Consider the following 12,213-nt stretch of genomic DNA (forward strand, 5'->3'; position numbering starts at 1 on the left):
TATCAAATATATCTTTCCTACCTCTTCTCGTTTGACTTCTGATTTCTGTTTGGCCAAAAGGGTTTCAATTATAGAAGGTGCTACTGGTAGCTAATTGTAAAGTTAGAATAACCAGTCGTATCCTCAATGTCAAGGACTTACAGTTTTAGTTTGGGAGGGACCTGTCCAGGCTTCATGGCCTGTGTTAGTCCTGGCAATGATGGTCCTTCAGTTGGTCCAAATTTCTTTTGAAAGCGTCGACAGATGGAGCTTCGATCACGTGTCGAGGTAATGAATTCCACTGGCTAATGATTCTATGGGAAAGTCGAAAGTCAGCAGATAAGTAATTTTTTCTGGACTTGGGAACTTTTTCAATGTGTCCTCGTAAACTCTCTGTTTTGGAAGACAAAGAATGAGGATGAGGATACCAAGGGTATTGTAGTTTAACAACACTTTAACCAGAAACACCTATAATTAAATCGTGCCCACCAAGTGAAATCAAAAGTCAGAAGTGAGGAGGTTGGGAGATAGATTCGGTAGATTATCAATATATCGAGAAGTGGCTGATCCAAACTGGCTAGTGATCTCAGGAGAAGTTGAGCACGGCGTTCCAACTCGTGATCTGGTGTAGATGCACGAACGTGAGTCTTCAGCTAGGTGAGTTCATTAAAACTAATGTGGTCAGTATCCAATGTCGAACACTTACAGAGCTATTGATTTTGAGGATTCATTTACCATTACAAGAGTAAATCACGTGTAAATTTATTACTAAATGATTTGAAAACTTTAATCAGGTAACCTCTAGTTCTTCGAAATGACAACGGGAATAGCTTTAGTTTACCAAGTCGAGCATCATACAGGAGCCTCGCTACTCCGGGAATCAGCTTAGTTGTTGTTCTCTGAACCTTTTTCAAAAATTCATTGTCTTTTCTCAAGCAAGGGCTAGCTGCTTGTATGCAGTAATCAAGTTCAGGACGCACGAATATTGTATACAGAGTCCAAAACGTTTTAGCGTCGACATGACTAAAGGCTCTACGTACCGACCATATGGTTCTAAAACCTTTGGTGGCTATTGCACGGCATTGTGTAGTAATTTTTAGGTCTTGGCCAACAGTGACTCCCAATTCACTGTGTGTCTGGACGACAGATAGCCCAATGTTATTCATCATGTGTGTATATGTACCTTGATAACCAATATGCATCACAATACACTTGGAAGTATTGTAGTGGATGTCGAGTCGTGGACGGACTATGATCACCACTACTATTCGATTACGCGTCCAAAAACGACTTGGTTCCCTTGATAGCCCGTAAATCAGAAGGCTTTACTAGTCCAGATCAAGTATATTTATTGGCGATCTTGTGGTATCGAAATAATACCGAGACGTGCCAAAGAGTACAAGCGAATAAGCAGTGCGTGAGCAAGCTCGAACCAAACAAGGCGGATAGTGGAACAAGAAGTGAAACTGATACAGTTAGACAAATACAGTAAAAAAATCTCTGGTACAATTGGTTACAATAATAATGATTGTTTCCGTTATTCCAATCGTGTTCTTATCGAGACTGGCCGGTCACTACAGTATCTATCGGCAACTGCTAAGTTTGAGACCATTTGGATAATTTCTCCAGGTCATTTTGAAGTTCTAAGCTACCAACTCTACTTTTTATCGCCCTCCATATCTTGACAACGTCAGCATACAGCAAGACCGATGATGATAGAAGACGAGGAAGGCTATTTACGTACAAGCGGAGCATTTGTTTTTCGAATTCGTTAACCATCTCACCGTTGTGTCTATTTTTCATATAGCAACCTATAATGATGCTTCAAATCCTAACTAAAATAGTTGAAGCAGTCTTTCAGATCGCATTTTTGTATACGAAAAAATGAAATTGTTTGTACTTATCATTTTGAAATTGTGTGTTTATTAAGAACTTGGCTTTGACCTTCAGGTGGGGGTTCCTTTGTCGTTTGGTGGTTTTCATACTTTCGATTGGTTTCGTAATGTATCACTTCACTATGGTCCTTTATATTGTTATTGACATGACAGTGTTAAATGCTACTTTGTTTAAGATATGCTGCTTTGTATGGTTAGGTACTTGGAAACTACTTCACTCAGTTGACTTTAGGAACAAATGCCCATTAAGCAGAAGTTTTCTTCCATCCCATTAGTGACAGTTCGAACTCATTCAAAATACAAAGCACTTAAATTACTTGGTATCTCCGACTCAAAAAGGTATGAATTAGTGAAGCGTACAAAATAGTAGACCTTAAAAGCTCTCCTGAGCTGAGCGAGGACTTCCTTTCATTGTAAGCTTGACTCATTGTCGGAATATTGTTTCATTCGCAGAGTTAGAAATATGAGTGATTAGGGAATTTCCTAAAACTCATGAAATTTCTAATATAAATCAACTAGTTTTCTCATACGTAAACCATTCCCATGAATGATATATAGTGGGTAGGCAGTTTGTTACTACATTGCTCTCAGATATTTATTCTTATTAACCGTACTTCCCTGTATTTCTCTGACTTTTTGTTTTCACCTCGAACGATCATCTAACAGTCCATCCTTAGAGAATTCTAGAATCTAGGTCAAATCGTTCGCCTTTGCAGCTTCGGGAATTGCTGGACTTATCTTCCAGAACTTATCAGCGACTCCGGGTTTAGCTTCTAAAGCCAGACTTTGTCTTCACATTAATTATAGATCACAAGGATTAACATGTTTCACCTGGCTTTCTACTTATACCTTTTAAGACCTATGAAGTTTTATAGTTCTTATTCGAATCACTAGCCACAATAGGTCGTCAGTAATTGTTTTGTCTATGCGACTTAATTTTACTTTAGCTTACTAAGTATTCTGTAAGATAGGCGTTATTGAAATGAGTACGGTGTCATATTCTTTAGGGATAAGTAATGGTTTTTGTCGGCTTGCTGCGTATCTCCATAAACATGAAGAGTAATTCATGTTGGCTCTCCATACTAACCAGATGTCATCGTGATTGGATGTGCTAGGATTCTGCAGGGTTCGAATGTTGAGATTTTCAGCACAGTTTTATAAAACATGATACATGATTTCGTAAACTCAGACCGTTACCAATGGTGGCAATAATCTATTTTGAAACCTGAGGGAATAAATGGAAAATTAGATTTTGTTTCATTAAAGATATGGATGCTGTCGTCACTTAGTTCCCCACACTATTCTTCGTTACGGGCCCGCCAAGTAAATTAGTTTATGGGTTGCGACGGCCGCGAGGTGTGATCTTAGGACCCACAAGACGGTTGCTTGAGGCCGGTCGCAGTCCCACTAAGCATTTTCTGATGTGTTATCTTGGTACCTTCGAAGTCCTACTACCTCAGTGGAAATCTGTCGCTCACAGTGAGGCTTGGCGCTTCCAAGGTCGATCTTCTCTGACCCTTCGTTTTGTAAAGGTAGGATCGCTGAAGATACCGATTAAGGGAAGACACCTTACTGTCGTCACACTAGTACAATCGGCAGTACTACTTCGCCCTTGGACCTGCCACTCTGCTAACAAACTGCTTGGCATTTTCGACCTTGCGGAAACAAATGTTCCAGTTAGTTAAACTCGAATAGGTCATCAGGACGGGCAAATAACACGCTAAGATAGCAGTTACAGTCAGTTACTTAATTGTTTAGGAGAATTTCAATATGATTGTTTTCTCTTTTGTAGTCTTTTTACTTCAGCTAGCAATCCCGACCGTTGCTGCTACCTTGACGTGGTGGTCGGGCTTGCCTATCGTGATGAAGCAATCGAGCTATGCTGGCTGGAACAATCGTTCCTCGAGGTCCTACCATGCCAGACAGGTCGGTTGAAGAGCGGTAAAACTAAAAGCAGCAATCCCAAGGTCCGAAGGCGAAGTCGTACTGCCGACTGTACAGAGGGGTGACAGCAGTAAGGTGTTTCCTTCAGACAACCAGCATGACAGCGATGCTGCCTTCCCACAAGGAGGGGTGGGGTTAGAAAAGGTCGACCCTAAAAATACACACCTCGCCTTATCCCACGGATTTCCGTCTCCGGCGGTAAGGTCCTTTGAAGAACGGAGCTAACACGTCAAAAATCCCCCACAAAAAGGCCGTGCGTGACCGGCCTCAAGCATTTGTCCCTTGGGCACTGCGGTCACGCTCCCAGGTCGTTCAGACCAACACTAATCCAACTTCTTTTTCAGGTCCCTCAAGAAATACCCTTCCACAGTGTGGGCAGCCGGGAAGTGATATTAGCCCTCATACCCGTAACAGCACACGAGACCAAGTTGGTCACTTTCAAATCCTTCCTACTCCTAATAACCCTCTTATCTCCACGACTAACCCTTCGCACGTCCTTTTATCACCTCGCACCGCTAGGGCAAACGATTCAAGTACACGGAACGTTATTTCTGGTCTCCTGAAACCATGCTCTAAACTACATATAGGGACTTTTAATGTCCGAACATTGTGCCAAATCGGACAACAGGCTTCCTTAGCTAGGACTCTAGAATCTTACACCATCGATGTGTGCTGCGTCTCCGAAACGCACATACAAGATCCGAGTAGTGTCATTCATTTGACCTCACCTAATCAAAATAAAGAACCATCTCGATACACGCTTCGTGTATCTGGAAGCCCTGATGCTGCTTCCCGTGGCCTCGCTGGAGTAGGTATAGCATTAAGTCCTAGGGCAGAACTAGCTCTTTTAGACTGGATCCCAGTAGGCAGTCGTCTATGCGCTGTCCGACTAAACGGATCAGTAAGGACTCGGAAAGATAGGGAAACTCGTCGTTGCCTCTTCGTCGTCTCTGCCTACTCTCCCACTGACTGCAACTCAGACGATATAAAAGATGAGTTTTACAGGAAACTTTCTGACCTTCTCCGAAAAGCTAGGCGTTCTGATGTAGTAATAGTGGCTGGTGACTTTAATGCTCAAGTAGGTAAACTAAGTGAAAGGGAAAGACACCTGGGTGGATCTTATGGTGTCGTGGCTAAAAGGACAGATAATGGCGACCGTCTGTTGCAGCTGTGCTCAGATAACCGTCTATTTCTTGCAAATACTAACTTTAAGCATAAGGAAAAACATCTGACATGGCGACCCCCGAATTCGTCCCAACGTTGGACCCAATTAGATCACATCGCTATCAGCCACCGATGGAGGGGCTCGATAGAAGACTGTCGCTCATTCTGGAGCACATGTTTAGACTCAGATCATGCTCTAATGCGAGCACGTATCTGTCTGCGTCTTACTGGACGTAGGAAAGACACTGCAGGGAAGCCTCTAATGGTTCTACTTAATGATAAGCAAGCTAAGAATATATTTCAGGAACAACTGGAAAAACAGTTAGACAGACATGTAAGTTGTGCCCACCCCGAAGCAGCGTGGAATGACATCCGTAAAGCTGTGGAAACAGCAGTGATATCCGCTAGTAAGGTAAGCCATAAGGTCAGGGAGAAACAATGGATCTCGGCAGCATCTACCACACTGATAGATGCTCGAAAACTCATCCCACCTGGCTCTGATCATAACGAAGAGCGGAGTCAGCTTAAGCGAAGGCTAATAAGAAGCCTACGCAATGATCGTGAACAGTGGTGGGTAACGAAAGCAAGAGAGATGGAAAAGGCAGCGGCAATAGGTAACAGCAGAGAGCTATTCAGACTTGTTAACGAAACCGGTATTAGGAACCCAAGTATCAGTGAAACTATCTCAAATAAAGATGGGTATATCATTCATTCTCAATCCAGGAGATTGGATCGATGGGCAGAACACTTTAGGGATCAGTTCAACTGGCCTTCAGCCACACTCCAGTTACCCACGATCCCCAGTCGTCCTGAATGGCAAATTAATGTAAATCCTCCAATTCTTTACGAGGTTCAAAAAGCTATAGGAAATCGAAGCAAGGAAGAGCGGCAGGCCCCGACAGGTTTACCCCTGAGATTTTTAAGGATGGTGGTCCAGTACTAGCAACGAGATCGACTGAGGTTTTAGGTAGAATCTGGGAACTGGACGTAATTCCATCTGACTGGTCCCAATCACTGATTGTGCCAGTCTATAAGAAAGGACAAAAGTCCTCGTGTGAAAATCACAGAGGAATCAGTTTGACTAATATAGTGTCTAAAATATTAGCTTCAATAATACTTGGACGCCTAACCAAAGCTCGTGAAGAGCAGACTAGAGAAAACCAGGCTGGTTTTCGACCTGTACCTGGTTGTATAGACCAGATATTCACTCTACGTCAGGTCCTAGAACATAGACACACATTCAGACGTCCCACAATAGTAGTATTTCTTGACCTTAAGGCGGCATTTGACTCCGTTGATCGTGAGGTTCTATGGCAGTGTTTGTCAGTGAAAGGAGTACCAAAGAAGTACATTAACCTCATAAAGGCTCTCTACTCGAACACAACTGGTCGAGTTAGAGCCTATGTCGAACTGTCATCAGAATTGGTTACCTCAAGTGGTGTTCGTCAGGGCTGTCCACTCTCCCCAATCTTGTTTAACTTTGTCGTTGACATGCTTTTAGAGATATCACTTTCATCATCTCAATCTCCAGGAGTTGAACTTCTACCGGGAGATTCACATGTTGACTTAGAATACGCCGACGACATAGTTTTATTCGGTGAAGACGCTGACAAAATGCAGAGTCTTCTGACCACTATAAGCAACAATGCAGGCATGTTCGGGATGCGATTCTCTCCCTCGAAGTGCAAAATGTTACTTCAGGATTGGGTTGCATCGACACCTGAACTAATGATAGGGAGTGAAGTAGTTGAGCGCGTTGACAGCTTCACTTATCTTGGGAGTCTCATCAGCCCTTGTGGTCTGGTGTGTGACGTCTCAGCACGGATACAGAAGGCTCGTCTACCTTTCGCCAACTTGCGCCATTTATGGCGTAGGCGAGATATCCGTCTAGCAACAAAAGGATGGGTTTACTGTGCAGCAGTTCGTTCCGTCCTACTTTATGGCAGTGAAACATGGCCGATAAGAGTAGAGGATATTCGTAGGCTACTAGTATTCGATCATAGGTGTCTTCGAAACATTGCTCATATATCCTGGGACCACCGGGTAAGTAATGCAGATGTTAGAAAACGGGTACTAGGTAAGGATGGCAAATCGATTGACGAAGTAGTGAAACTTCATCAGTTGAGATGGCTGGGACACGTGTTACGTATGCCCAACCACCGACTGCCCCGACGTGCAATGCTTTATGGTGTAGGAGTAGGTTGGAAGAAAGCTAGGGGCGGTCAGACCAAAACATGGCATAAATCCATGAAGTCGCTGACAAGTGGACTGGGCCGTGTTGGTAGGTGTAGACTACCTGGTTGGGATTCGCGAGATGATAGCAACCGATGGTTAGAGACCTTGAATGACATGGCTCAAATTCGTTTGCAATGACGAAAGTGCATCCACTCTTTGTGTTCTACCAAATTTTAATCTTTTGAATTCCTCATGTCCCTATCCTTTTTCTCTTTCCAAATTTATTTCACCGTATTATACTCCTTCAATAACATCTTCAAATCCTTATCTTTCACATAATACTTATACTCTTACTACTTCTACTACTATGGGATTTGAATCGACAACTTCATCTCTGTGCTAATGTGGTATGGCAACTCGAACTGATGTACGTATGTACGAAGTTCTACGTTGTAACTGACTGACTCAGCTAGCAATGTACATGTAATTGGTAATGAATTGTCCATAACTTGCCCAAACAAAATTACAGCTACATGAACAGATTCACTTCCATACTTGGGATGTAGTTGTTAGTTTGTTAGCTAAGATACTACCGACTTATATTTTCTTATCCGAGTTCGTCAAATTTACTATCTCTCATTTAACCGTTTCAGTATTATGGAGCACAGCACAGACAGTCAGGGTGAAGAATCTAGTTATCAAGAACCTTCATATTATGAGGGCTTAGATGGTTCTTTGCAAGATCATGATGTGGACTATCAAGCAGGTGATATCGAACAGAGATCACCACTTCGTGAACAAGTCAGTTGTAACGCTAAAATCTAATATTTTGAAAGGACCGTTTCCTGCCAATAGCTAATGTTGCTAAAATAATGAAAAGAGCAGTTCCTGGAAATGGAAAAGTATTTTATTATATGCTGTCAGTAAATCCGTTTTGTGTTTTTCAGATTGCTAAAGATGCTAAAGAATGTGTGCAAGAATGTGTATCAGAGTTTATCAGTTTCATCACTAGCGAGTTAGTTTCCTTATATTATTTTTATATGAAAATAGAGCTGCTGATAAGTGTCAAACTGAAAAGCGTAAAACTATTAACGGTGAAGACATTTTGTGTGCTATGAATACACTTGGCTTTGATAATTACATTGAACCACTTAGAGCGTTTCTAGTAAAGTTTCGAGAAGTAAGTACCACTGCCTGTGAACTTCAAAGCATTATTATTTGTTTAAAAAACGTGTTGGCTATTTTTCTCTGGTTTTTCTCATGTCTTTATCATCGTCGCTGGCTAAATGACTTCCGAGCATCGCCCCCATCCTCGTTGTTCTTATAGTGGAATTCAATTTTGTTTGAAAATTGACTCGCTTCCTACTTGTTCAATTAGTTTTTCAAGTTTTGCTCAGTTTAGTTGACTGAAAATTTTCTTTCTTTGTTCAGAATCTTAGATAGATCAATATTACAATATAAAATACTCAGAACTCAAATTTTTACTAGCCATCTGTGCTTCCGGTTGTACTTCTATGCTTGTATTGAAGAAAAATTCAGAAATCCATATAGTCATAGGTTGTTTGGCCATTTTGACCGTTGCCAACAGGCAAAAATTGATTCTCTTTCATTGCCTTTTTTTGCCCTTATGGTTGTATTTGTAGGCATTATGGAATACAAGATCTATATTGACATTTAGTCCTTGCTCATTATTTTATTTGCGGTGTCATTATGAGTAACCTAACACCTAAAACACACCAGCGTGTCTTAATCATTCTGACCATATTCTTATGTTCTTCATACTAAATAACGCTGGCATCTGCAAAAGCAACAAAGACCATCTAAGAAACATAACTTGTTTAGTCGAATGACTGTAATGGATTATTACACTTGAATCAATATAATAGTTGTGTTTTTCTAGGTGTCTGTAAGTCAAGTATTGTTTGTTTTTATCTCAAACCGATGGTCTGTGCCGTTGTCTATTTAAAGGTGCTTATTAGCTGCAATGTGTGGAATTTATTGTGCCACTCACGAACTTGGATAACCTCAGATTACAAATCAGTTTGATTTCTATTATATGGAGATTTGTGTCCGTGTTACTTTAATTTCAAATACATGTAAAACTACTTATTTTTGTGTAATGAAACAAGAATAGATTCATTTGCATGTTACGATCGATTTGTAGTTGTGTTAAGTCTGTATTCAGAATTCCAGTTAGCAATACGGTAAAGTGATCTCGTGGTACTCACAGATGCATTATATTTTAACATTCGTGGCGCTTCTATTACGTTTCAGTCTGTTATGTTACTAAAAGTGAGTGAAAGCAGATATGACAGGTGAGATTCATCATACAAAATGACAATATGGAAAGTACGTGTTCTGAGCACAAATTAAAATGAAGTCACATTTAGGTGATGGGAAAAAATTGTAAACATCTGCCATTTCGAATTTGGCGTACTCATATCTTTTTCGTTTTCACTATTTTCATTATCCATGTAAGTCATTATGAGTATCAGTGATTTGTGTGAATTCCTATACTTAGATTAGCAAACTTGAGTCTTCATTCATTGATGAATCATCTGTTCCCACCACAATGTCTACCGTCCCCCCCGCGGTTGGTTCGGCTGTGATCTTGAGTCCAACACTATTATCAACTGGCCCCAGTGGTTTAACCAACATACCTTCACGATCCCTGGCTGGCAGACAGTATGCTGTAGTTAACGGCTCAAATGATATACAAAACAATAATGTTCATTCCGTATCGACTCCAGATATCAAAGTAGCAAATGCAGGAATGACTACCCTAGGTACCCCTGTGTCTTCTTCTTTAGGGACTACAATTATTTTGCCAATATCAACTCCTGTAAGTCTGAGCATGGATTTAAACTGCTTCCATACCTCGAATGTCTTTTACTGTTAAGTGATTTATTTTTTGTAAAAAATTGATATTAGTTACACAGTATTTTGATCTTTTTGATAACTGTTTATTCGTAAAAATTTGTTCGTTTGTTTATCACTATTAACTTATTTACCAGGTACAAAAGTATGCGCTCTGCTTTGAACTACACTCCGTTTGGTGATTAGTGATATTTTCCAGTCGCTCATGCCGAAATAGGTGGAGGGATTCTTAAACCTGCAATCTAATGACAGGAAATCAAAAACCTTAAGCAATAAGCCACCATCCCACCGTGTATTTGTGTTGTACTCGTAACATGTTTATGAAATAATAGAATAACGCATTCTTTGAAACGAGATGTACATCACAAGCGATATTCTGCATTTATCAAATAGTACCTAGATGATTAGGTAAATAGTTTTTTAAACTATGCAGAATAGCTTGTTCAAAGTATTTATCACTCAGTGATTCTCGTTCCTCATATGGGGATATGTGCAGTTAAATAGCATAATGTTGTACATAATTATCCATCAATATGTTCAGATTAGTTATAGTAAGATTTGGAATCAGTAAGAATAGCCTTAGGATAAGTCACAAGAATCACCTCAGGAAAATGGTGTTTATCTCCTGCAATCACAGGACTGTAATCCCAAGTATATTTCGCATCATCGTAACCCTACGAAAACCATAGTCTTTCCTTATCAACATAATTTCTCACTGTTATTCTTCGCCCTCAACTATTTTCTTAAGAACAAAATGTTATCTTTAAAATCACGGTTGTTTCACGTAGTATATTTTCAATACTCAACTGGCTATCCGTAATCTTTTTGTACTAATCGCTTGTTGTTTAATTAGTATTTTCACCAGTGATCACTTTGTTGCATGTGTTTATGTTCGTTCAATTCTCTAGTTGGCCTTCGTTAGTGGGCCTCAAACATCAGTCTCCCTGGCCGACCAATCGACGGATTCAGTTTCTTGATTCTATGATAAGTACCGTTGGACGCACACTTGTTTTTTCAATGTATGTGTTTATCTACTTGCTTCTTCTATTTATCTTGTCAAGTATATTCATACATATGAATGCTTAATTATTTGATTATCTTCTTGTATCATATATTCTCACTTAGCAATTAACTTTTTCAACTTATAATCCTAATGTAAACAACAGTGTGTTTTCCCTGTTCATAAGCGCAATTAATCTTCATTTTTCTACTTTCCCGATATAATTTTAAGGTAAAGATTATCTTCAAGTTACTGTTTACTACATATATTATAAGAATAGTAAAACTGTATTTTTAGTTGCATCCTCAGTCACCAATTTTATTTTATGAACTGTCAATTCTCTATCACTGCTGTAAAAAGCTTTTATGCTTCCACATTCTGTTGGTAATTCGTCCTCATGTTTCACTCATCATTATCCAGCGATCATGTTATTCTTTCTATCGTTTAATAATAATTTTCATAAGAATAAATCAAGTTAAGATTTTTTCACTTATGTATTAGAATTTCATTTTCCCATTACTGTTTATTTGTAATTTATACTAAACAATGATGTTTGTATACTCGCAGATTGGTTTTATTTCATACAAAAAATTAACGACTCTGTTATACCATGTATTGTGCTTTTTCTACGTGTAACCCTCATTCTAGACAGAATCATAAACTTAAGCTCCAACACGTATGTATTATGAAAGTTCCTCCTATGTGGGAAAATTCAGCTTTCTCACTTTTTGAGATCTTTCTCAATTGTTTTGTTTGTAATCTCAGTTTTGTTCGTAAGATGTAAACTACTTGTCCTTGTACGAAATCTCAATCATAAAGTAGATATGATAAGGTGTCTTAAACGATTGGGGGATAAAAATTTTGTAGGTAGTGAGTGCGCTATCCAATGAACGAAGAACCAACTGTTTTGCCTAATTTCCAACCATCATTCCACAACGTCACTGGCACATTTAAACTTGTACATCTAATATGAACATCACTCACTGGGTGATGTGAATACACTTACAACTACGTACATACAGTTATCTCCAGTGGCATTCCTTCAGGAATCATGTTTTCAAGCCTTTGAATAAACATCAATGCAACCCAATCACCCACAAGGTTTTTTGCCCAACATGGAGTGGAATATTTGTGTGAGTCATTTCAGTATTGCCCGAGAAAGGTGGATTATGTAAGACC

At 39.7% G+C, this 12,213-nt stretch overlaps 1 protein-coding gene across 1 annotated transcript; it reads left to right on the forward strand.

Annotated features, from left to right (window-relative positions):
* Nucleotides 1-8,029: 8,029 nt before the first annotated feature.
* On the forward strand, nucleotides 8,030-11,011 carry Smp_154340 (putative nuclear factor Y transcription factor subunit B homolog; the record flags this gene model as incomplete). Its single annotated transcript, XM_018794750.1, has 4 exons — nucleotides 8,030-8,148; nucleotides 8,208-8,337; nucleotides 9,679-9,999; nucleotides 10,943-11,011. The coding sequence occupies 4 exons, from the start codon at nucleotides 8,030-8,032 to the stop codon at nucleotides 11,009-11,011; spliced, it is 639 nt and encodes a 212-aa protein (XP_018649131.1).
* Nucleotides 11,012-12,213: the final 1,202 nt, after the last annotated feature.

The sequence above is a fragment of the Schistosoma mansoni genome, chromosome 1, assembly GCF_000237925.1.
Source record: "Schistosoma mansoni strain Puerto Rico chromosome 1, complete genome".
Lineage (NCBI taxonomy): Eukaryota > Metazoa > Platyhelminthes > Trematoda > Strigeidida > Schistosomatidae > Schistosoma > Schistosoma mansoni.